Below are 27,784 nucleotides of genomic sequence, written 5' to 3'. Positions count from 1 at the left end.
CTGTGATCCAGAAAAACTCTGTTCTTTTAGACTATTTCAGGAGGGCCATAAAGTCAAAACTATTATACTAAGACTGATATTTGCTTTTTCACTCATTCTCTCATAAGTATGCAGTCAGATTTTTCTAGAAGGTATATTATATGTAATATTTTAATAAATTGCGAAGATATAGAATTTCAGATCCAGTTGTTTTCTGTTAAACCAGAAACTGATTTGCAAAAATTTGGAGAAATGTTTTTTTTTTTTTTTTTCTCAGAAAATGCACTTATTTTCCACAAAATATATTTGTATTAGCAGTGGGTTTATTATCATTATGAATAAATATAGAAGATTCCCTACTTAGTAATATAATTTATGATTTTTTTTTTTTTTTTTTTACTTACCACAATAAGAAAGCAGAATACACTTGATGCAAACCATTCTTTTTATTTTACCTTTTCAAGCTAGTGATATGTGGGAAGGATACACTGGAGGCTGAACTACAGCAGCTTCCAGTCTGCTCATGATTATCAGAGTAAACAACTAGTATTCAGTAGTGTTGTTGTTGCTAAGCTCTGAAATTTGGTAGAAATTTGCATTTTAAGTACATTGAATATACAGTTTTGCATCTTTTTTCTAATCATGTTTTCATAATGAAATGTAATCTTTAAAATATTTTTAGCAATTGTATAATCTACAATTTATTTTAATATGCATTCCCTTTAGTCTAATTTTTTTTTTATTTAAACAAGTGGGATACATGTTGTTTCTCTATTTGTACATGGAGTCAAGGCATACCATTTGTGTAATCATAAATTTACATAGGGTAATGTTGTTTGATTCATTCTGTTATTTTTTTCCCTCCCCCCACCCCTCCCACCCCTCTTTTCCCTCTATGCAGTCCTTCCTTCCTCCATTTTTACCACCCTCCTTATCCCTATCCCTAAACCTAACCCTAACCCTAACGCTAACCCCTCCTACCCCTCATTATATGTCTAGTCTAATTTTTGAATATGAATCTTTCATTCATCTAGCAGATATTTTAAGGCTTATTATACACAGGTACTGTTCATCATTGCTTTTTTATTTTTTGTTAAGATTTTCTTATTAAGAGTTGAGTCACCAAGTACAAAGTTACCTACATTTTGAAGGGAATATACTAAAAATAATATTTCCAGTACTCTATAATAGCAGCTATTAAAATTAGGAATTTACATAACTTTTAGCTTGGATACAGTTGTGGAAAGATGATGTACATTAATTTAAAGCATGTTGAATATCCTTTTCAATGAATAATTTGTGTATATTTTTGTTAGATTATACTTTAGATTTGAGTATTGTTTTTTATTTCATAATTCAAATATACGTATGACCAATGCTGAATGTTTTCTCAATCTCCAGACCTGCCACTCCCAACAATGTGGTCAAGGTCTCTGTATCGATGTTTTAAAATAGATTCATTATGGTACACTAAATATTGATTTAACCAGAATCTGTCACTTCTTTAAAACATCCAGATGTTCAGAAGCTCATGATACCACATATCTTTATTCGTCAGTTTGTTTTTCTATTGCATAATCTGTTCCAAGTAGCTTTGACTGTGTTGGTGTCTTATTGACTTTCCTTAAAATGTCTAGTATTCTTAATGAGCTATTTATAATTTAGAGTAGATATTAAAAATTTTATTTTAATCTCTATACATGTCTGGGAATAATGGCCAATGATTCTCAACTGTAGGATGATCCTACTTGGAGTGGTTTATTGCTCAGCCTTTTGGGGGAATCCATAGTGTGATTCCAGACCAAATGGTTTTCAATTTTCCCTGTCCTAAAAGTCATCATAGCAGAAGATGCCAGTGCTCTGTTGATGAACCCATTATTTTCTTCCCTTTCTTATGGTAGGCTCCTGATGTGTATGCACTCCCAATTCTAGCTCCTATGTGGGAGAACTATTTTCACAATGACAGAACTTGCTTTACTAGTGTAGGTGTTGTAGAAGCCTCTGGGAAATTTGTTTCTTAGGACAGATCTTAACCAGTGACTGAAGGTAGGAGTAAACTGAGTTGTAATCTACATTGTTTCCAGAGCTACTTTGAGGGAGTGAGATAAAATTTCCCTTCATGGGAACTTACTTGGTATCTTCCTTTTGCTTTGTTCCTTTACCTGTGTTATTACCCTACAAAGTTTTCCAAGAAATATTTTTGTTGACCTTTAAGAGAAACTGAGGCACAAGTTAATTAAGAAACAAAGTTTAGTTAGATTGATCAGAGCTGCAAATTAAGAGACACAAATTTCAAGCAGATTGAAATGGAATCCGAGATTGTAACTAGTCTTTTTTTTAAATATATGTGTGTGTGTGTGTGTGTGTGTGTGTATTTTTATTTTTTTAGTTGTCAATAGACCATTATTTTATTTATTTATATGTGGTGCTGAGAATCAAACCCAGTGCCTCACACGTGCTAGGCAAGCACTCTACCACTGAGGTACCACTCTACCCCAGCCCTTAACAAATCTTAAAGGTAAAAACTTCTAATTGGGAGGGGGTTTACAATAGTTGTTTGTCAAGAATTTAGGTTAGTGCAGTCTGAGTAACAAGCTATCATTTAAGAAAGGGACTGGGAAATTTGAATAATATTCATAAAACAGTTATTAGGAGATGGGAAAGAACAAGAACAGATAAATTCTTGAGAAAGAAAGGGAGTTAGATGACTCTCATGGCTATAAGATTTTTTGCTCTACTGAAAACTCTAGCTTAAACTGAAAACTCTTCTACTTAAGTCACAGAATACAGCAGTTTCCCAGGGTCAAGGTTTATTTGAAGGTAGCCGCAATTAAAGTTTGCTCTCTCATGTCCTCTTACACTACTGTTATGGGAGGCTTCAGTCTGCCTTTATCTTCGTGATGTTTTTTTGTTCTCCAATAGATCACTTTCATACAAGTGCCTTATCTTAAGAGTTTGCTTCCAGAGGACCCAACTTAATATAACTATTACTAATTGTGTTGCTTTTTCTTTAATACTATAATATGGAGGAATGGATTGGATTCTAGTTTTCTGTGTTATATATTTAATTTGAGATTCTCTATCAAATATTGGTATCAAACTTTTACATAAAAGAATTGGTTAAATTTTGAATTTTCTAGAATGATCTATGTAGAATAAAAACTTTTAAGGGATTGAAATATTTCATCTAGGAAAAGTCTTATTATCTGACTTTTTACATTATTTCTTCTATGGTTATTTAAGTTTTATATCTGGAGTGAGTTTTGATAATTAGCCTTCTAAAAAGAAATGTTTCATTTGTGCTTTTATGTTTAATATTATTTTTAATCTGATTATGAATATGGTTTGAATTCTCACTTGAGGAAACAATTACAAAAAGACATTTCTGAGCTAATTGGGGCAATGTGATTAGAGAAGACAGTAGGAGAAATTTACAAACTGTGGTTTACATGAAACCAAAAAATTATTGTTAGTTTTGTTAGGTATTTGATAATGGCATGTTAGATAGTAAGAAAATGTACATATTTTCAGAGAGAACTATAAAATTATTTAGAGATGAGATGACGATGTTCGAGAATTAATCAACTAAAAGAACAAGTGTCATTTTTAAGTTATTATTCTGTAATGGGAGTATGTTTTTTTTTGGGGTGGGGAGGCTAAACTTTAATGTGCATTCAAAGCTTTTTATTAAACTTTAAAAAAAAAAACTCGAGTGACCCCATGATGTCTGACTCTTTTACATTATTTCTTTTACATTATTACATTATGATGAAAGTAGAACACATAATTCTTAGAAGCACAGTATCTTTCCTCCTCATCCCCAGCTCCATTGTTGTTGGAAGATACGTCATTTTTGCCTAGGTCTCTTAGTTTAATTCCTATTATTCTTTTAACCTACATAGCTTTTCTTTACAGGATAACATTTCTATCTTGTGTTATAAGTACCACACTTTCTTGATAGTTTTGTGTTGGAAAGAATCACAAGAATCTTACCAATGATGGTATGATTTCTCCATTTGTGAGTTTTTTTTTTATATTTAGATTTCTATCTCAGCTGAATTATATCTTTAGGTTGTGTATCAAAGGTATATATATGGGTACTGAGCCTTTGCATATTTGAAAATGCCTTCCTGTTTTGATTCTTAAATGACAACTTGCTGCAGTTTTAAGCCTATGAGCATACATGTTTTTACTTCTGAGAAACTTAAGGTTTTTCAGCATTGGTCATTTAATGATATTAGGCTTTTTTTTCCTTTCTTTTTTTAATCTGCCTAATGTTTTGCTTTGCCTTGCTTGTTTATTCCTGGGTACTTATTAGACTCTGAGTGAATTTCAAGGTATCTTAAGTACTGATCTATATATATTAGGTTTTTCTGGGTCATGTATGAGACCTTTATTCAGATTTATGGTCTTCAGTACTTTTAAATATGTTTTAAAGTATATATATTTTCCCTATTTTATGTATTCCTGTACTTATATATTTTTTAAAATATGTATATAGGTACCCTATTTTATGTATTTTATTGTTTGGAGGATATGTGATTCTCTTTGGCTCTCCATTGCTTGAGTTTCATGTCTGTCATCTATAATTGCTTTAATCTCTTCAATTTTTAAACTAACACAAAGCAGTCCTATACAGTTTTTCTTTTTTATGAAATATTTAGAACTGTTCTTTTCATGCTTTTTGCATCTTTTTCCTCCTCTGCAAGATTTCTAGATAGGTTCTGTAACTTCTATTTATTCATTTTAAATAGAATCAGTTCTACTGGTATTGCTTAAAAATTGTGTTGGATAGAATACTTCTTACTACCTGCCACATGGACAATTTTTTTTTAATGTACGTTTGAATCTTTCTTTTGTACCACTACTGGTTGATAGTTTCTCTCCAACATTTGGTGCCCGAGAGGGGTAAATAAGCGAGGTGTGGGACCTTGGGAAACTGCTGTGTGTTTTTCTAATGATTCCAGGAAGTCAGAGGGTACGTGGGAGTGGGAAACATCATTAGACTGGAGGCATATCATTCCAATTTTGTATTTTCCATATTTTGTCTGGGTGAGTAGTTTACTTTGACAATAAGTTGTGCTTAATGTGTTAGTACAAATTTTTTGTATGCATTTTGATCCATAGTGACTTATCACCATTTTACATCCCACTTGCAATGTATAGTGATCCAGTTTATCTATATCCTCCCCAGTGTTTGGTAGTGTCACTGTATTTTTAATTTCAGTCTTTCATAGAGGTAGAGATATCTTAGTTTTCGCTCTCATCTTCCTAATGGTGAATCAAGTTGAATATCTTGTTATCTTTACATCTTTGGCCAAATGTATTCTGCACATTTTCTAATTGCATTTTTAAATGTTTTGGTTTCATCAGTTTTTTTCCTTTTATGAATTGTTGTTGTTGTTGGGGGTTGGGGTTACCAGGGCTTGAACCCAGGAGCACTTAACCACTGAGCCACATCCCCAGCCCTTTTTGAGACAGGGTCTTGTTAAGTTGCTGAGGCTGGTCTCAAATTTGGAATCCTCCTGTTCAGGCCTCCCATGTCACTGGGATTAAAGGCACTATCGTACCTGGCTGAATGTATGTTTGATATGAAGTCTAAAAACTTTCCAAGTTCTAGATCTTAAGGATTTTTTCCCCCTAAATGTTTTATACTTGCATGTTTTAGCGCTTAAATCTGTAGTACATTTTGAGTTAATTTTTAAGTAAGACTTAAGAGTTTTTTTGTTTGGTTGGTTTTTGCCTAGTATTGAAAAAAAAAAAAATTCTTGCCTGTTCATTCACTTTTTTACCTTTGTCAAGAATTAGTTGAACATCTTTATGTGGGTCTGTTTCTGGGTTTTCTGTTGCATTGATCCATGCCCCCTTCCAGTACTACACATTTTTTTTGTTATCTTAACTGTATACTTTGAACTTAAGTAGACTGATTCAAAATTGTAGCTATTCTGGTTCATTTGCCTTTATGTAAGAATTTTAAAATAATATTGCATATATCTACAAAATAGTTTGTTGGAATGTTCATAGAAACTGCATTAAACTTGCATATCATTTTGGGGAGATTTGACATCTTTGTTGAGGGTTTTGGTTTTTTTTAAACTCACCAACATGGTATGTTTTTATTTTAGTCTTATTTTTTTCATCAGCATCATTTGACTTTTATCATAGAAGTCTTGTACATGTTTTGTTAGCTGTACACATTTTTTGAGCAATTATAAAGGGAGTGTTTTGAATTACTTGTCTATCGTGTCTACATGTCCATTAGTATACAGAAATCCAGTTGATTTTGATGTGTTTATATTGTATCTCCTGACATTGTTGAATTCACTTACTCCAGACAGTAGAGGGGAGGGTACTGGGGATTGAACCCAGTGGTACTTTACCACTGAGCTGTACAGCCCCAGGCCTTTTTGATACAAGGTCTCATTTAAGTTGCTTGCTTAGGGCTTTGCTGATTTACTGAGGCTGGCTTCAAACTTGCCCTCCTCCCATTTCAGCCTCCCAAGTTGCTGGGATTATGGCAGGTGTATGTCACCTCATCCAGCTAGTAATTTTTTCCATAGAATTCTTTAGTGTTTTTTTTTTTTTTTTTTTTTGTTTTGTTTTGTTTTGTTTTTTATTCCCATGTATTCTGCAAGTAGGCACAATTTTATTTTTGCTTTCAACCTGTGTGTCTCATTCATTCCTCCCCCTGCTCCCCCACCCCCTGCCCCGTGATACTTAGTTTTTCATTTGTAATGTAGGGATACTGCTATCAAGTTTTCAGGTTGCTGTGAGGATCAGAGAAAATGTCAAGTTTCTAACATGGTGCTCAAGTGTACTGTATTTATAAACCTTTAAAATGTGCATTACTATATAGGATTCATCCCAGTATTACCAGGAAAGTCTGAGAGAAATAAAGATCACAGCTCATTTTAATGTGGTTTGAAGAGAGAAGTATACTTTGAATATGTAGGTGCAACAAATGAAAATCATAATTCAGAACAACATTACAAATATTAGGTTGCAGGCTTGACAAAATATGGAATAAAGCACTAAATAAAAAATTAAAAGGAAAAAAGATTGAGGATTTTAGGAACTTTATTATGAATTGCTCTGACTTTCTGAAAGGCCAAAAATTGTTCCAAGACCTGCTTTCATGGTAAAGGGCATTAAAGTCTTCAGAAAATATTGATGATCTCGTCAAGTGACTGAAAACCAAGCATAAGAGAAGAATCAATAGGCAACCTTAAAGATACCATGAGTTCAGTTCCAGACCAACTTGATAAAGCAAAAGTCATAGTAAAGCCAGTTAGAAAAAACATTTGGGTTCCCCAATGTATGTATATTATGTGTACACAATAAGTGTATAATAGCATTATGTCTAAAAACACAAAATGTATTTACCTTTAAAATTTTGCTCAATTACCTGAGCCCTCAGTGAATCAATATTTTTGCAAGTAGTCTTGCCCTTGTTAATGGGTGCTCACTGATGAGGGTGATGGTTGCTAAAGATTGGGGTGGCTCTAACAATTTCTAAAAACAAAACAATAAAGATTGCTACATCATTGGACTCTTGCTTTCATGAGAGATTTTTCTGTAGTATACCAGCTGCTGGATAACAGTTTAAAAATCAGTCCTCTCACACCCTACCGCTGCTTTATCAACAAAGTTTATTCATTTGTTGTCATTTCTCTCTCAGTAAACCACTCTGTTTATCTGTAAGAAGCAATTTCTCATTTCTATTTTTATCATGAAATTGCCACAATTCAGTCACATCCTTAAACTCCACATCTGTAGCTACTTCCTCCACTCAAGCCTTGAACCCCTCAGTCATTCATGAGGATTGGAATCAGCTAGCTTCCAAATTCCTATTAATGTTGACATTTTGACTTCCTATGAATCACAAATGTTTTAGTGGCATTCTAGAATGGTGAACCCTTTCTAGAAGATTTTCATTTGCCTTTTTTCCAAATCAGAGGAATCACTGTGGCAGCTATAGCCTTATGAAATGTATTTCTTAATAAGATTTGAAATTACTCCTTGATCCATGGGCTGCAGAATGGTTGTTGTGTTAGCAGGCATGAAAACAACATTAATAATGGATACAATATTAAGAGGCCACCAACAGGCCTCTTGGGTGACAGGATGCATTGTCAGTGAGCAGTATTATTTTAAAAGAATTTTTTTTTAAGCAGTAGATATGAGCAGTGCACTTAAAATATTCAGTAAGCCTTGTTGTAAATAGATGTGCTATTTTCCAGGCTTTGTTGTTCCATTTATAGAGCAAAGGTAGAGTAGTTTTAGTGTAATTCTTAAGGGCCTTAGGAATTTTCTGAATGATAAATAAGCTTTGACTTCAACTGAAGGTCACTAGTTGCTCCTAACAAGAGAACCTGTCTTTTGAAGCTGTTTATTGACTTCTCTTTAGCTACGAGAATCCTAGTTGGCATCTTTTTCCATTATAAGGCTATTTCATCTACATTGAGAAACTGTTGTTTAGTGTACCACCTTCATCTGATGATCTTCACTAGATCTTAGGTAACTTACAGTGGTTTCTACATTAGCACTTTGTGCTTCACGTTGCACTTTTCTTTGCCTAAATCTCATGAATCAGCTTCTAGCTTCAGACTTTCTTCTACAGCTTTCTTACCTCTCAGCCTTCATACAGGTGAAGAGAGTTAGGCCCTACTCTTGCTTAGGCTTTGGCCTGTGGGAGTATTAGAGTGGATGTACCCTAGAGAACCCTGAAACTTTTCATATCAGCAGTATAACTCTTTCATCTTCTTATCACTCATGTGTACACTGGAGTACTTTTAATTTCCTTCAAGAACTTTTCCTTGACTTTGTGTATCTACCTGTTTGGTATAAGAGGCCTGTCTAGGGCTTTTGGCCTATCTCAGCTTTTCATATCCCTTCCTCACCAAGTATATAAGAAATGTTTAAATCAGTCTTTCACTTGAACATTCATAGGCCATTGTAGGATTATGAACTGACCTAAACTTCAATATTGTTATGTCCTAGGGAATAGGGCAGTGCAAGACAGGAACAGAGATGGGAAATAGGCAGTTGTGGAGCAGTTAAAATACAAAACTTAAGTCTGTAGTCTTACATAGGTGCAGTTTATGATGCCCCCAAATAATAAGTGGCAAAGATTACAAATCACCATGAAAGATACAGTAAATTTGAAATGTTGGGGAAATTACCAAATTTTGACAGACACATAAAGGGAGCAGGAACTATTTGGAGAAATACTTGCTCATTATAGGACTGTCACAAATCTTCCATCTGTTAAACTATTTCTGAGGCACAGTAAATTAAAGAACGATAAAACAAGACATGTCTGTATCTACAAGAGTTAAACAAACAAACAAAACTGGTGCCTGTGTAAGACGACCATGGAATAATATCTAAGAGTACCTGGTCAAGTTTACATGGTCAAGTTGGGCTTCACATATGAAGGTAATAGGAGACATTCTCAAATGTGAAGAATTTCAGTGTAGCACTAGTTAGCACCGATAAAAGAACTACTTGTTGAAATCCATCCTTCAAAACATGTAACATTAGCAAAGAACTCAAATTTAGAGGAGCTGCAATGTAAGTATTGTTAGTGAGCTGAAGTCCAGTTTAATGGATCCAAGATTAAGCAGTTATGAAATTACAGGTCATAAATTTTTACCAAACAAAAATAATTTACAAAAATCATGTTTGCATACTGATTTCCACACTTCACACATCAAGAAACCAAGGGATACTGCCCAAAATTAAAATATGTAATTAAATAAAGGGCCTCCAACTGCTTTGTATTTTTCATAATTTTCTTTTCCTAATTTTAAAAGGGATCATTTGGAGAAGAGACGGTCATGCTTTAAAGGTGCTTTTCATTTCAGTGTCTTCCTATAAACTCACATAGCTCCAATTTATGTGTTAAATCTTGAAACTACATGATTAATCCCAGTTCTGTAAACTATAACTTAAAAGTGGTTAAGACTTTGAGATTCTTGATTCAGATTGTTAGTGCAACTATGAGATTGTTTCTGATCTCTCAGTTACATCTGTAAAATGGGAATAATAGTACCTGATTTATCCATGTAAAGCTCTTAGTACAGCACACAAATTTAGTTACCTCTTCTATCCCTGTTATTCATAGAGGCAAAGGTCTGTAATGATATTCTTCAAATGTTAATAGTTTTTTCTGGGTGGTGAGATTTAGGGTAATTTCTTCCTTCATGCATTTCTCTATTCATTGAAATTTTTTTCTTTATGATAAATAAAGCTCCTTTTTTTAAACACATTTTAGTTGTCTTAGCACTTTTTTGCATCTAAAATCTCAACTGCCACACCTAGAAATCTATATTTTTAAAATGTTCAAGCGATTCTGATGAGCACTGGACATAAATAATTTCCCTCCACCCAATTCATTTGAAATTAGAAGCCCCCATAATGTGCAGCATGATTAAGCAATGTCATCTTCTACTCTGGTCTGCTACAGTACTGTTACAAATCTGAAGAGGTAGACATGATTTTTGCTAGAAATCTGAGTGGGCTTTGAGGGTGCATTCCATCTATCTGAGATGACTGCTTTATCACAGGATCAGGAAAGAAAAGTAGCTTATAGATACTTAGTCATTAAGGCAGGTGTCCTTGAAATTGGAAGGGGTTGGGTAAAAGCAACAAGGAGAAGCCAGCATATGCCGAGGAGGCAGAAGAGTAATTAAGAGTATGGCAGTCATCAAATGGCATCACAAAATATACATATATATATACACGTATATATATATATACATATACACACACATATATATATTTTTTTATTTTATTTTATTTTTTTGTGGTGCTGGGGATCAAACCCAGGGCTTTGTGCTTGCAAAGCAAGTACTCTACGAGTGAGCTATCTTCTCAGCCCCAACAAAATATTTTAAAATTAAAAACAAGTTATATATAAAACCAAACAGTGTTTTCCAGGACCTCCTAGAAGACTTTGGGCTTTGATTTTTTTTATTAGCTTCATTTTCTCTCTATTCTTTTCTCTCAGAATCAGAACAGTCAACCTTCCATATCCACAGGTTCCACATCCATGGATTCAACCACCTGTGAATTAAAAATATTTAGGAGAAAAATTTAGCATGTGTATTGAGCATATACAGACTTTCCTTGTCATTTTTCCCTGAGTATAAATTCCCTAACAATTCTACAGTATAACTGTTATTTATAGAGCATTTATATTGTATTAGGTATTACATATAATCTAGAGATAATTTAAGGTATGTGGTGGAATTTGTGTAGATTATATGCAAATACTTTGCCATTTTAAATAAGGAACTTAAGCATCTATCAATTTTTATGTCCCCAGGGAGTCCTGGAACCAAAGTCTGTGGATACTGAGGAACAATTATAATTGTCTTGAGGAGTAGAGCTGTGCCAAATAACTGGTTCACCTCACTTGACTTCTCCTTTCTTACAGATCTTGGACCCAGTAATTCTCACTCATTGATAAGTGTCTTCAAACTTTTACATTTTGTACAGATTTTCTGATTGTGGTCTGAAAGATTCTTGTCAGCCATTCTGGAAATATAATCATATGAAATTGTTTGGTATAGGTTGTTATAGTAATAATTTTAGTTTGTGCATTTTGGTTGTATATGTAAAGGTAATTTGGGGGCTTATCCCTCAGACTTTTGTCTTTATTATAAGACACCTTGTCCTTTGGTGTGAGCGGTAACTGGGTGAAGAGTTCGAGAAATGTAATGGATCTTAAGAGCACTGGCTTTTCTTAAGCAGAGAGATCTGGGTTCAAGTTGTGGCTCTTCTCGATTGTGCCAACCTACCTTAGTTATTTAACTTATAAAAATTTGTTACCTCATTGTGAAATAGGCATAGTGAGAATAAAAAATGAAATTATGTGTGGACATTACCTGGCATATGGTAAATGCTTAGCAAACTTATTTTTTGAATTACCTTGAAGAATTATAAACTATACATCTAGGACCATTATCATAAGCAATTTAGAGGAATTTATAAATCCTTAAAGGGGGCCAATATGTTATGGGGCAGTTAAGTAGGCATTTTTTGAGCAGCCAATATGTTCCAGGCACCCTAGTTAATCCTGTGATACATTGATGTGATCCAGGGTCTTGCAGTCCAGTGGGATAGCAGGGAGAGGTGGTAAGAACATGGGGTAGTTACATCCAGTACTATAATGAAGCTGGGATATTAATTATAGCAGGGAGCAGCAGTCTTTTTCTGTAAAGAGACAGGTAAGACTTTATGGGATCTACTCAGCTCTGATTTGGAGGAAGAGTGCAAAAACAGTCAGAACCAGCACATAAATGAATGGGTATGGGTGTGTTCAAATAAAACTTTCTTTACAAAAGCAGGTGGGAGACCAGCCCCTCCACAAACTAAATTACTTTTACGTTTTTAAGAGTTGTTTAGAAAGAACAAGATGCTCTGGACAATATGTGACCCACAAAGCCTGAAATCTTTTATTTCTACTCCTTTATAGAAAAAGTTTGTTAACCCCTGAGTTGGAAAATAGAGTAGGGGGTGATTGCTATAAAAGAAAGGTAGATTTTAAGTATTCAGTTAACAACAAAGGAACATTCTCCCATATTACCCATCTCTTTTATTGAATTATCATAATGTGCTGTTGTAGCAGCAAATAAAGTTGTAAAGTCGGAGATGATTACAGGTTAAAAACCATTAGAATGTTCTTCTATATGAAAAGAATTGACTTTCCATGATTGCTGTAAACATTATCAGAGTTTTTACTCATATGTATACTGCTTTATACTTTTATAACACCTTTGTTTTGTTTTTCGTTTTGTTTTCCAGAAATACACTTTCGGGAAATGGCCTCTAAATCTTGGTTGAATTTTTTAACTTTCCTCTGTGGATCAGCAATAGGGTTTTTTTTGTGCTCTCAGCTACTTAGTATTTTGTTGGGAGAACAGGGTGACACACAGCCCAATATTCTTCATAATGATCCCCATGCTAGGCATTCAGATGATAATGGACAGAATCATCTAGAAGGACAAATGAACTTCAATGCAGATTCTAGCCAACATAAAGGTATGGTTTATATTATTAAGAAGTATTTCAGTCTAAGCTTTGAGTGTTGGGAAAGTTATCTGTATGAATTTTGTTACATCACTATGGATTATTCCAGATATTAAAACAAATTTTTATTTGCCTAATGAGAAGGAATTGCTAAAGCCCATATTTATTTAGGAAATAAGTTAAATTTATTTTTTTGTAAAAATGATTCAGAAACCATCATTTGGAAAAAGGCAGTTTTAGAAAGTTTTTCTTTAGGTTCAATATTGTTATGGTTCATATCTGCTTCTGTGGGTTTTACTGTTGTTTTATTTTGCTCATGGTTTATGCTTAGTCTTTTCTTAGAAAAACTCGATTATGTTTTAAAATATAAATATTTATAATACTGTAAGTATGAAATAAATATATATATTTAATGTCAATATAGAATAGTATTTACATATAGAAAGTTCAATTTTTATTTTGTATCAGTAGTTAATATAACTGCTATTAACTAGTAGTTAATATAATATTTTATCCTTTTGAGAAAAAAAACTAGGGAAGTAGAAGTACTAAGGATGTATTACAATGTCTTCATTTTCCTCTGGTTTCTTTTCTAACTAGATATTTTCAGTTGAGTCTTCTATGTTGTACTTAATGTTGGTTTTTTTTCCCATTTCTATCTTTTAGTAGTTCCTTTGTATGTGTAATATCAACCTTCATAATTTTAATTTCCACCTATTCTTTATAGTGTTTATCTTCTACCCACTTCCAAACACTTCAAGAGTTGTTTCTGTATTTTTCCAGTAATAAATTACTTTTTCCCTTCCTTTCATGCAGGGATTGAAGTGGGGAGATATTGTAGCCTGATTGTTTTATCAACCAGCAAGCACATGCATACTCTGACAAATTGTCATGTTACATGAATGTTTATGTAACAGTGATTAAGCTCTGAGTAGCCCTCTATGTTCTTATTATAGAGCAGTTTGGTCACTATGTACTTGTCCTGCAGCATATCTGTCTCAGATGATTAATTGGAGTCAGACTTCCCTGGTACTTGTAGGCTGTATTATGCCTCACTGCAGGTGCCTTTTTTTTTATACCTTTTGTTCCACTCAGTGACCCACACAGTGTGTATTACGCTAAAAGTTTAACTCCTTCTCCTTTTCTTCCCTCCTAAAACTTGTTTTTCCTATATTACCATCTGCCTAAACCAGAACCTATGAACTTATGGTACCTGTTTTCCATTGTATACCAATCAATTCCATTTGTCACTAAATTCTAATGTATTTTCAGATCTCTTCAGCTCAGTTCATGGTACATTTCCCCTAATTCAGGCCTTTACCTATATTCACATAATTGCACTTAACTTTTCCATGTCTTTTGTCCTTTCTGTTGATGAACTCTACTAATTTAAAATTCTATTTTCTGCATTATCTCTTTTTTCTAGTGTAATTTTCTCTCTCCCTACACAAGTCCTTATTTCATTGCTCTGTAGGATTTATCAGCCACTACTTTCTTTTTCCTCAGCACATGGAACAACACTTTATTCATGTATTCTCTTAGTATGTAAGTTATTTCTTCACATGTCAATCTCCACTGCTAAACTGAATTTTTAGGTGGCCGGAAACATGTCTTACTCATTTTTTCCTCTCCTATGCCAGTACGTGCCTGTTACAAAGTAGTGAGCAAATAATTGAAAGAATAAGAATATCTGCTAGGTCTAAAAGTGGGGAGAAAGCGGTCTTTTCCTGAATAAGACAGATCAGATTCTCACCTATACCATTCTCTGTATCCATACAGTGTCTGAGATCTCTGTATAGCTAAGAGATTGAATTTCTTGGATATGTGAGCAGTGAATGCTTTTTTACTAAAAATAGGGGGATTTTTTTTTTTTTCTGCTTTTATCTTTTTGGATTGTGAATTCTTAATCTTCAGAGGGGCATTTCTTCTATTCCCTCTCAGTTAACTAGGAAATTATACTCCTCATACCAATTTTTCACAGGACTGAAGTTTTATAACACACTTAACCTTAACTTTAAAGGTATGCTTCTAAAGAATTAAACCACCCTAAAACATTCTACTCAAAACTGTAGTTTGCAGACTCATGCTGGTCTGCAACCAAGTAAGTGTTGAAATAGGGAGTAGACAAACTTTTATGGTAATTTTGACAGAGTTTTTTGCCTGAATCTGAAAATAAAGACTTAGGGCTTGCTTGTGTTTTATATTTCTTTATATTTTCTAATGATTTTTAAATTTTATTTGTAAAAGTCCCTAATGATTAGAAATAAAAATTGGTCCTTCACCGCAGATCATTTGAGAAGTGCTAGTCTAGAATCTCATAATTGGTCTGTGGACTAGTGCTACTCATGATGTAGTTCTGGCCTAACAACCAAATAAGAAGCTTGCACCCAGATATAAATCAGTTTAAGTCCCTAAGCCCACTACTTAGTTAAGCAGACAACCTTTTTTCTTTGTTTCCTCCTTTCTTTTTGGTATCAAGCCTTCCTTGATTAAAAAAAGTACCTCATTTCTTTGCAAAGTGGTGGTTTAAAAAACTGCTGTAGACAGTCTTGGAAATCCCACCTCTACTCCTCCTTCTGTTCTGTTTTTGAATGGTGGATTTGCATTTTGGAATGAGTTATATTTAGAACAATCAGAAGTAATCACAGCCCTCCTGCATTAACTCCTCTGTTCTAAACAGGTGTAATCTTGAAACCTTTTAGGGCCACCTCAGGGTTCCTGTGGACAGTTGATAACAGTGGAACTTCAGAAAAGAACTGCCACTTCAGCATGTTTTTTCTGCCCTTCAGAAGCTCATTCAGAACAATGTGAAATTTGTTGTGCTAAAAAACAGCTGAAGCTTTCTTTTTAGTATAAAGTACCAAACATAGACTACTTAAGGTAGTATTAAATGTTCATCTGAATCACCAGAACTTGTTAAAATTGAGATTCTGATTCAGTGTGTTTGATGTGAAGCCTAAAATTCTGCATTTCTAGGAAACTCCGGGGTGTTGCTGATACTTTTGGTCAGTGAATCAAGTTTTAGTAGCAAGGTCGTAAGGAGTTCAGTGAACTCCTTGGATGAAATTGACAATAAATCAGAATGTAGCTCACATTAGGTTGAGTTTTACTTTCTTTCACCTAAATCACTAATAGATAGTTTTTTGAAAATAAGAAATGTTTACATCATAATTTAGATTTTACATCTGTCTAAGTATAACTTTTAAAAATGTTTGTTTAATAGATGAGAACACAGACATCGCTGAAAACCTCTTCCAGAAAGTTAAAATTCTTTGTTGGGTTATGACAGGCCCTCAGAATCTAGAGAAAAAGGCCAAACACGTCAAAGCTACATGGGCTCAACGTTGTAATAAAGTGTTGTTTATGAGTTCAGAAGAAAATAAAGACTTTCCCACTGTGGGATTAAAAACCAAAGAAGGCAGAGATCAACTCTACTGGAAAACAATTAAAGCTTTTCAGTATGTTCATGACCATTATTTAGAAGATGCTGATTGGTTTATGAAAGCAGATGATGATACATATGTCATACTTGACAATTTGAGATGGCTGCTTTCAAAGTATGACCCTGAAAAACCCATTTACTTTGGGAGAAGATTTAAGCCTTATGTAAAGCAGGGTTACATGAGTGGGGGAGCAGGATACGTACTAAGCAAAGAAGCCTTGAAGAGATTCGTTGATGCATTTAAAACAGACAAATGTACACATAGTTCCTCCATTGAAGACTTAGCCCTGGGAAAATGCATGGAAATCATAAACGTGGAAGCTGGAGATTCCAGAGATACCACTGGAAAAGAAACTTTTCATCCCTTTGTACCAGAACACCACTTAATCAAAGGTTATCTACCCAGAACCTTTTGGTACTGGAATTATAACTACTATCCTCCTGTAGAGGTAAGTTTAGAAATTTTGTTATTTATAAATATTTGAGACTGATGGACTTTTGTTAACTTAAAAAAAAAACTAGCTAATATGTGTAGTTTTTTTTTAGTGTCAACAACTAGAACTCTCCCTTGTGTGGCAGTTTAACATAGCAGATGAGAACAGAGCATCAACCATAGTCATTCAACAAACACATTGTATTTATATACATGTAATGTATCCATACATTCTAGATATGCTCTAGATGAAGAGTTATATAATGAACAGGCAGACCAGTAAAGACATGATTTTAGGTAATGGTAAGTACTATGAAAAAAAAACCAGTTGAGGACCTGGAGAATGACCCAGAGTGGATGGTATACTTTTTGTGGGATGATGATTAAGGAAGTCCTAAGGGGGAATTTTTTTGTTAGTACTGAGAATTGAACCTAGGAGCTCTCTTATCACTAAGTTACATCCCCAGCCCTTTTTTCCATTTTTTCAAATTTTGAGACTTAGTCTTGATAAATTACTCATGCTGGCCTCAGTCTCCCAAGTCACTGGAATTATAGACATGTACTCCCACAGTCAACCTAATATATGAATTTTGAACAAAAACCTGAATGATTCTAGGGAGCAGACTGTGAGAGGATCTGGTTAAAGAGCCTGCTATTCTTCAAAAACAGCATGTGTAAAGACTGTTTCAGAAAGACCTAGGTTCAAATCCTGCTGTCCTACTGAAAAGTAAAATCACCTTGAATGGACAGAATTTGGCTAATGTCTGAACCTCAGTTTCTTTATTTGTAAAATGGACATGATCAGCCTGTCTCAGTGATAATTAAAATGGTACACAGTGTCACACAGTAGTACTTAATAAGTCTTGCTTCTGGTTTGATACCTTAGCTTACATTCTTGAGAATTTTATCTAGATTGTTTTGTGAAATACTTCAAATTTAGAAACATTTCAGAATAATGATACCTTGTATTCATCCTCTGACTTTACTAAATATTACTCTTTGACCACATTTGCATCAAATCCTTTCAAAGGGAAAAAAAAAATGTTACATTTGAGGTCTATTTATCCTCCTTAGTTCCCATCCCACTTTCCAAAGAATCAAACACTATCATGAATTTATCATTACCATGTGTGTTTTTATGTTTTTCCTACATATTTATGTATCCCTAAATATTGTTTTTGTTTTTTAAATAAATGGAATTATACCATCTGCATTTTCTACAGATTTCCCTTTTCATACATTGAGGTACATCAGTACATATATTTGCTTCATTAACTAAAGTGCTGGGTAATAATCCGTGAACATACAGCAATTTATCCATTCTTCTATTGGATATTCATGTTGGTTTTTTTTTAGTTTTTCACTGTTCTAAACACTTCTGCAGTGGATAAGTGAATGTACCAGGAATCATGAAATCTAGCTTTTATACTTGATTCTGTTAATGGTTAGTTCCCTATGCCTTCTTTTCTCTAGCTCCAGCATAATAACAATTCACTTCATGGTACCACTCTCTTCTTCACAAGCCAGTGCTTTCAAATTATCATCTAGAATAGTGGCTCTCAACCAGGAGCAGTTTTGATCCTCAGGAGATGTTTGGTAAGGCCGGGGAAACTTTTTGTTATGAAAACTAGAAGGTTACTGCTCCCATCTAGTGAGTAGAAATCCCACTAGATTTTTAACCATCCATAATGTATCAAATAGTTCTGTCCCCCAACAAAGAATTATCTGGTACAAAATGTCAGTGCCAAGGTTAAGAATCTTTGTTCTAAAACATCTGGCCCAAGCTTAAGGTAACCATCTTTAAAAGGAAATTTTGAGGCAAATCTCTACTGCTTCTAGTGTCAGCCACCTTTGTATTCTTGATATTTATACAAATGTGGCATCTAATCCTTACAATGATTCTGTATTTAATAGGTGACAAAACTGAAGCTCAGGAAAATTAAGTAACTTGATTAACCTGGTAATAGTTTTAGGCAGTGTTGCAAACCACCATTATTTTTTAAAAAGTTATTTTTTCCATTGTACTGCTAAGAATCTCCTCAGTGATTAATGGGATATGTGCCAAAAGAAGGGGATTAGGGTGGGTATGTTAAAATAAATATTCCATTTTTTTTGGATAAAGTTCCACTTTAATAAATGAATTTAAGGTTCATCTATGTGATGAGACTACTGAAATTTTATGCTAGCATTTCATTGCTTATTCTAACTACAACAGTTTCTTTGATTGTAAAGTAGGCATTCCCAATATGCTTTTTGATATCTGTTTTGCAAAAGGAAAATAGATTATCTGTAAACGTAAACTTTTCTTAACATATTCTGACCATTTCAAGATTATTCGACTTTCCTTTTATGTGTCACCCTTCCCATTAAAAATATTCTCGAATTTAAAAACTTTACAAAGCATCTAACAAATACACAAAATGTGTATTTTACTGAGTATCTGATAATTGGTACATATGCCATAATAGCAAAAAGACAGCATAATTGGGATTATTTTATAACCATAAAATATCCTGTCTTCCTTTTTGAAAGTATTGTCCTACTTACAAATAGGGCATACCTAACAATTTGCTAAATTTACATGAACAAAATAAATATTTCTATAGTGCATTTTTTAATAAGTCATGGGTTAAATGGATGGCAAAATTTGTTGTCTTCATAAAACTGAGATTGGCCCAGTCTTCTAAAATTGGGTGTTCTCTATTGTGAGGTTCTACAAAAACTCAGTATGAAACCAAAACTCTAGTATTCACCTATCATCTAATAAATTTTATTCTGATGTGAGCTACTATTTTCAAAGCCTTTCTTGGTTGTGCTTTTTTCTCTGTAGTAATCACTTAAGAATATAGAAAATTTGTATCCAATGTCAGATTGTAAGATATTCAAGTTCCTTAAAGAGAAAGCTTATTCATAACTGTTCATTCAGTTCCTTTGCCATACCACCTTCTCACTTCTTTAGAAGTATATTAGAAATAGTTTTCACCAGATAATTTGCAGTCTTAAAGCAGGATTGAACATAGATATGTAATTTTTCATATGTATATTTTTCCCTCTACATGGGTACTTGTCTTTTCTCAGTAAACGGTAAAATCTCATTATTCCACTGTTTCATATTTATTTTAATCTGTCGAAAACATTAGTACAAGAGTCCTGATTTTTCAAAATTGTTTACGTATTAGAGCTGGTTTAAATAACCACAAATTGACTTACCTAGTTACTTTTCATATTTGTTCTGATATTCTCTAGTGTTTATATGGTTGTCCAAGAATTCCACTTATCCAGTTTTGTTTCAAAAGAAAGTTCAGGAAGGACAAAAAATTCTTAATGATGTTTCTTGACCATTTTTACTGTACATAATTATAAGCATGAATTCTATTAAGTTCCAAGTTTGCAGATATGCAAATACTTCAATGAAATTGACACAGGTACATTAAAATAGGTTGAAATCATAGTCTAGAGCTTATAGATACTAGTATTAGAATTACTATGTAATTGTATTATACATTATACATTATAAGTTTTTATAGGTGTTCTACATCTGGGATAATGGACAAAATGGGTTAAATGTTCAATTTAATAGATCAACATGAACCTTCTCTAGGAACTTGTCCTGACAGACAGCAGATTGTGTCTTTTTTTTTGCAGTCACATGGATGAAACATTCTTCAGATACTAATTCCTACCCTAGATTGACATTGACATTGTGACTATTAAAATAGAAAACCAAAGAGAGACAGACAGACACTGGTGCTGAAATTAAGTTTTTGTTTTGTGTTAGACCTATTCACCAACCCTATTAGGAATTAATGAGAATTATGTAACTGAACAAAGTTTAAATTTGACCTACTTACCTGAGGGTCACAAAAGGTTCTATGAAAAGTTTACAAAAGGTTCTACAAATAGACATCCTTTTAATAACCACCTTTTGCAAATAAGGAAATTGATACTTTCAGAGATTTCTTAAGTTGCCCAAGATTAAAGAACTAATACTCAAAATTTGTATTTAAACCAAGGTCTACCTTGAAAGTTTCCTCTTACATACTATACTCTTTGGGTTGATAGATAAAGTATTAGGTTGGAGACACATAATGGCTTTTTAGTCATTGAATGCTCCAGAGATATCTGAGTCTAAGCCAAGTGAAAAATTACAGTAAGAAAATTACGAAGCAAAAGCAAAAGTTCTGAAAAAAATCCAGTCAATTCTTTGTACACCTGCCGCTTTCATTTGAAGAATTTTGAATGATTTTATTTTCTGTTAAAGCACTGAAGAGTGTGAAAGAATATTGTTTCAATTAGAAATATTTTGGTAATTTCATGTTTGGTTTTAAACTATTAGAAACTCAAAAAACTATATTTTTTCCACAGGTCTAAAAATTAGTTGCCTCTGCTTTACCTTGCTAGTTTAATGCTTGGGTTCTTTTAAAATTAGTGTATATCCTATAGGTGTGTTATAATATTTTGTATGTGCTGTTGATTAACAAAGCCTGTTTCTGCTAATTTTTTAGGGGCCTGGTTGCTGTTCTGATCTGGCAGTTTCTTTTCACTATGTTGATTCTACAACTATGTATGAATTAGAATACCTCGTTTATCATCTTCGTCCCTATGGTTATTTATATAGATATCAACCTGCCTTACCTGAGAATAAATTAAATGAAATAAGTCAAGCAAACAAAAATGAAGATCCAAAAGTAAAATTAGGAAACCCTTGAAAGAAAAATGTGAGTGAACCGAGGTAAAGTGTCTAGCATTGCAGTGAAGAACTTCTGCATTTCTGACATAGAATCCTGAAATCCCATTGAGAAATTCATTCTAAGTGAACATTCCATATAGAAATCTTTCAAATGAAAGACTGTAAACTGAAGCTTTAAATGAGCTGTGAAGTCTGTTAAAATGTGTTTTGATACAGTAATATATAAATACGTATATATATATATATATATATGAAAAATTGTGTTTTCTTAAAACAGTGGCAAGATAGAAGAACTAGAAGAGATTTTGTTGCCTGCTCCCTGACCATGTGTGTTATTGTCACTGAAAAAAACTAAAACAGTTAAATTTGCTAGAACTGCACTGCACCATGTAACATACACAATGCTAAAAGATCTGCCTTAAAGAAAATTTAGAAAGTAATGTTGCTCAGTGTTGTTTATACTCATTTGGTGTGTGATATCAATGAAGCAATCCCCCCACACAGTTGTATAATGAAAATTCTGCTGTGATTATTTATAATCGGCAATATTTATTCAAAAAGAAGGTAGAATAATAATGGCACTTATCCTAAAGTGCATTAATAAAACTACATTTTGAAAGTTATCATGGGCCTTGACTATATTATATACTTGGTTCTAAATAATCTTTTACTGGGTCCCTATTTTTTTCCCCCTAAATATCTTTAACCACTCTCAAATACTTTCTCCACTATTAATGTTTATTTACTCAAAGCATTAATAGCATTCTGTAAACATGCATTTAAAATATTTTCCAGATTTACCCTGTTAATTGTGGGTAACAAATAGTAAATTTAATACTGTTTGGGCATGCTTTTCTTATATCAGTGCCACTCTCAGGTATTACTGACATTTTTAATTGATTATTTAAAATTTCAACTACATAAGTATTGTTCCTTTCATTCTCATCCTGTTGAGAGATGAGAACTTGTTTGTGCCTTTCATAACTTGTTTAAAGCCATTATAAAATTCATTTTTTAGTCTGAGATGGCTATTACACTGGCAAAATATTTTGAATGCAGGTTTTTACCAGTTACTTTACAACATTAGAAAATGCAGAGTGCTTAAGCAAACTAAAATGTCATATATTAAAAGACCAAATACTTAATTGAAGTTTGATGCTGACTTTATTACTTTGGGATAATTGTCTTGCCAGTGAATAATGCTAACAAAGCAAAATACCCATTCAAGATTGCCATCCAAAAACAAGATTATTTTTTAATATTGCATATGATTTACATTTCTTATCACTATGCTAACTTTACATGACCGTCCCTTCATTGACTGTTGCTTGGCTAAATAATATTTACTTATTGTGCCAAAACATGTGAAAATCATGATTTCTCTGGGTGGTGTATTGAGAGGATGTTCATTTCAGTGAATATTTATGGAGTACCATGTCCACATAGTGAAAACAAACACTAATTTTATGCTAATAAGTTTGTTTTTGTTGATTTCATGCTGGTTCCATCTGCCAAAATTTCAAGGCCATTCATTCTGTTCTTTGAATAACTCTTTACCATGATGCGGACATGGTCTTATCTGTAGATTGTGTGTTCTTTACTAGAAATTTAGCATGGACATTCAAAAATCTTAAAATTTACTCATAGGAAATGAATGCTGCAATGAATCCTGGGCTCTGGAGTCAGACTGCCTGGATTTTAAATTCTTGTTCCATCACTTAACTATTTTTGTAAACTTGAGCCTCAGTTTCCTCATCTGTGAATTAGGGATGATAATACTACCTACCTCACAGGATTTTTTCTGAGGATTAAATAAGTGAATATATGTAAGGCTCTTAGAACACTGTCTAGCCCAGAATAGGGAGCAATAAGTAAAAGGTTTTATTATTCTGTAACCTTAGAGTGTAAATATTTGATTTAAATGAGGGAAATGATCAGATCATACTGAGGGGAATATTTTGTATATATCTTTTAATAAGTAATAGCTAGTATTTATCTAGTGCCTACTGTGTGCCAAGTACTGTGCTTTACTCTGTGTACATGAGTATTAATCCTCACAAATTGGGTGTTATTCCCACATTACAGATGAAGAAACTGAGAAAATTAAAATAATTCTTCCACTGTCACAAAGCGAGTAAGTAACAGAGGTTGGATTTATACTCAAATCCTATGTGCTCTCACTTGTATTATGTCAGCCTTGGGGTTAGTCATTTAGCATTATTCCTCATTTTCACATACATGATATGACCTCTGATACATTGGCCAGTAATAGTCATATTGACCAACCAAATTCTCATAGTGATTCTTATCTCACACTCTTGCCTGGGAGCTTGTCTAAATGGTCTCAAAACCCCGAGCCCAAAAACTCTGATTTTAGCATGGGCTGTAGGAGTTCCATTCTTACCAGATAATCTAGAGCAGTGATTGTCAAGGTGTATTTCCAAGAAACAGAGTCAGCATCACCTGGGAACTTGTTGGAAATGCAGCCCATCTTGGGCCCCAGCCCAGACCTACTAAATCAGAAATTCCAGGATGGGAGATATCAGTTCTGTTTGAAAAAACCACGTAGGCAAGTCTTACTGATCTTAGGTAGAGAACCACTGCCCAGCTGCCTACATGATTCTGGTGCAAATAGTCTCAAACTCAGGATTATTACTCCATGGATAAATTTTTTCAGACTTAGACACAAGAATGTTTTGGATCAGTGTAGTCCAAGATCACACTATGTTAAAGGCAAAATACTTTAAAGATAATTTAAAGGGTCTATGGATCTCTGATTTTGACAAAATACTTTAGCTTCTCCATATTGACTAATATTGAGGCCCACAGTAAAATGTGCAGTTCTCCCAAGTTTAGTATAATTTCCCATTGGACAGGAAGGGTTAAGTGCTAATAAGTACATAGAATTCATTTAAAGCATACATATAATTAGTGCCATAAGAAATATCCACAACTAGCCAGGCAGAGAATGCCTATAATCCCAGCAACTGGGGAGGCTGAGGCAGAAGGATTGCAAGTGTAAGGTCAGCTACAACTGTTATTAAAACTTTCTAAATAGAAATAGCAAAATGCTGTTGAATAAAATGCAAAGTGTTTTTCTGCTAATTCATACCATCAATTTAAATTTCATCACTTTCAAGAATTTGATTATCTTATATGATCTAAGAAGCAAAATAATTCTGTTTTTGATAAAGCACATAAAACCAGATTTCATGATAAGTCACCATTTTTAGCTTAAGATATTTATCATTTGGATAAATTATTTTAATGTGGTCTCAAAGCATAAGGCTTTTGCTGTCTTACAAGCATACTCTAATAACAATATGCTTACAAAGGTGAGAAGGTTATAGGTTTAAAGCTGGGTTTGGTTCCAGTGTTTGTTTTCAAATACCTTAATTTTCAGAAGAGTTTGTCACTGTAATAAGATTAAAAAATGCTGACCAATTTTTAATATTTTTGAATATGGTAATTAGACTTGAGCATTAAACTTGCTGATTATTTTCATAATTGTTTATTTTTCACTTCCTTGAGCCTACTATCAAACTGTATTACCAGATTGAGGCACTGCTGTACTTGAAAGACTCCCTCACTTGAGTGATCAGATCATATCTAGCCTTTTATTCATCATTTAAATTTTCAGTTTATTAGATCATTACTCTGGCTGATAATTTCTGCTCCTTTGTATTTATTGAAGTTCTTTTTTCCTTTTAAAGTACCACTTTCAGTTCCTCTTAATGCTGCCTTCATTAAGATTAATTTGGCTGTTACAGGTGATTAGAATTTGTATGACTTGCTGATAATTTTATACCTACTAACTTTAGGTTTCCCTAGGATTAAATGTTAAATGTCTAAAATAATGCCTGCTGGCTCTCAGGATACTTGCCCTACTTTAAAATTTACAATTTTAAACTAATCCTCCACTTTATTAAAGGAGGTGGCTACTTGAATCCTATCCACTCACCCTCTTCTTAAATATGAAAAAACTCATTTGCGTTTTTTCTCTACTTCTTTATAGTAGGTTTGACAGAAACATACTTAAATCTGGGAGAGAAACTGTGGTATATTTTATGCTAAATGTAACCTCTACTGATAAAAAAAAAATGACATGTTTGTATATCAGTTAAAATAGAACATTTAACACAGATTAAGAACGTTTACCAATTCTTTTAGAGAAACCAACTCTAGAAAGTAGTTGTAAAGTTGAATTGTGCTCCATTTCAACTCCCTTACCTCTCCAGTTTTCAGTTTTGAATAACTCTGCAGGGCCCTATGAATTAATAATCTACATGAAGTGTATTAGAGGGAAACTAATCTTACTGCTAAGCAGTGTGTTGTACTATATAGTGGTGAATGTTTGTGTTTTGAAATTTAAAAATTATTTAAAGTAATTGTGTTATGAATGGTTTAAAAATGTCTGGTGACTTGCTTATTTTAAGTGATCACCATTAAGTCAGAAAAATGTATTTTTAAATGTTTTTTAAAGTGCCTTTTGAAAATTTTTAAACAATGGATTTGAACAACTGCACAAAATAAATTACCATGTTCAAAATGGTTTCATCTGATTATTTGTAACCGATGTAAAAGTTGTGGGATTAATACTGTCTTTTATGGGTAGTTTGGGGTTTTTTTCTGTCCAAGTTTTTCAATTTGAAAAACCTTATATATTTTTCTGTAATATAAATTATTTAAGGCAACAGAATATTCCACCTCTAACTTGGAATAATTACTTTAAAAAATTTAGAATACCTTCTCTATAGTGTAGGTAAGAGAGAGGACCAAGGAAGGGGGAGAGAGTGAAAGAGAGAAGGAGGGAGAGGGAGAGAGAAGGAGGGAGAGGGAGAGAGAATGAGTGTGTGTGTGTGTGTGTGTGTGTGTGTGTGTGTGTGTGTGTGAGAGAGAGAGAGAGAGAGAGAGAGAGTAGATGGAAAACAGATATTTTTCTGTTTCTTGGTATGTTTTCATTTATCATGTACACTAAGAAGTCCATTGAACAGATGATTGTGCCCAAAAGCACCTGCTAGAAATTCAGCGGTAGGCAAGACATATAAGATCACTGTTCTTACAGACCTTAGAGTGAACAAGAAACATCAAAAAATATTAGGAAAATAAAATGATATAATAGAGCAGTTTTCAGGATGGGACCTCAAGGAAGACCTCTGAGAAAGTAATATTTGAGCTGAAACCTGAATGATGGACATTTTTTATATTTGAAAAGTTACATGTCTATCACATTCTTTGCTCTTAGAATGTTTACTTATTCATGCTTTGGGCATATCATGAAAGCTCACTGAAATAATATTATAGGTAAAACAAAAAGCAAAACTTGGTATTTTCAGGCATATTTCATCCAGAGCTCAAATCTATTGATAACTAAATCTGTCTGGGAGTTTCAGGGTATGAATAAAAATTTACTGTTATTTCTAGGCACACTGTTATAGTGTCCATAATGCACTTGAATCTTGCCTGTGTTCCTCAGTTTTCAGTAACCTACTACCCAGTATGTTCTTGTTTAGCCCACATAAGGTCCATATTTTTTGGATTAGGCAGCTTTAGAAAAGCTAAGAAGATAAATACTTGATGTGACTTCAGTAGCAGAGTTGTATGAAATGATATATTATCTTTTCCAATGAGCTGTGTTTAGTTGTGCTACTAATTGATGTCATTTGAAAGTAGATTTATTTATGTAAATACAAAGATCTTACTACCTATTTTTTTTTTTTTTTTCCAAAAATATCACCTTAGGACTGGGGAAGCAAGAGGATTATTGTTGAATTTATCTCTTTGTTAAAGGGAAGGGCCCTACCTCAAATTTTTCATCAGATCTAATGATGCTGATAATATGGTCCAAGAGAAATTTCTTAAATAGTTCATTAAGACTGAGTGAACATTAAGCCATTAAAATTGATTAAACTTAGCATCATTGATATTCTTCATATCTGGAAATATTAGTAAAACATGAGTGAAACTTTTGTTTTGCAACTATGTCTATCTTGCATTATTTCTTTTGCCAAGAGAACTACCAATTGTTTGTGCTAGTGTTTCTTGTATTATTTTTTTCATAGCAATGAAAATTTGTTCAAGGGCATTTATATACTTTCTCTTACATGTAGTGCAGTTGAATCCAGCTGCTTACTTTGTAAAATACTCATTGTCTTTATGAAATTCAGTCCTAAAATGTCAGCTATTTGAGTTTTCTAATGAATGC

General features: G+C 33.4%; 1 protein-coding gene across 8 annotated transcripts in view; it reads left to right on the top strand.

Annotated features, from left to right (window-relative positions):
- Positions 1-26,128, top strand: part of C1GALT1 (core 1 synthase, glycoprotein-N-acetylgalactosamine 3-beta-galactosyltransferase 1) — a 44,567-nt gene extending 18,439 nt beyond the window's left edge. For 6 of the 8 annotated variants that reach the window (XM_079152254.1, XM_079152255.1, XM_079152256.1 and 3 more), the window contains 3 exons: positions 12,790-13,026; positions 16,238-16,905; positions 21,395-26,128. In XM_079152254.1, the coding sequence (XP_079008380.1) occupies positions 12,807-13,026; positions 16,238-16,905; positions 21,395-21,598 (1,092 nt within the window). In that variant the 5' untranslated portion in view covers positions 12,790-12,806 and the 3' untranslated portion in view covers positions 21,599-26,128. Of the gene's footprint in view, positions 1-12,789; positions 13,027-16,237; positions 16,906-18,362; positions 18,486-21,394 lie in introns of all 8 variants that reach the window. The other 2 variants (XM_079152260.1, XM_079152253.1) reach the window with 2 other exon arrangements.
- The last annotated feature ends 1,656 nt before the right edge of the window (positions 26,129-27,784 follow it).

Source organism: Sciurus vulgaris (genome assembly GCF_902686455.1).
Source record: "Sciurus vulgaris genome assembly, chromosome: 8".
NCBI lineage: Eukaryota > Metazoa > Chordata > Mammalia > Rodentia > Sciuridae > Sciurus > Sciurus vulgaris.
Note: the sequence above shows the minus strand (reverse complement) of the source record. Positions and strands in the feature narration are given on the sequence as shown.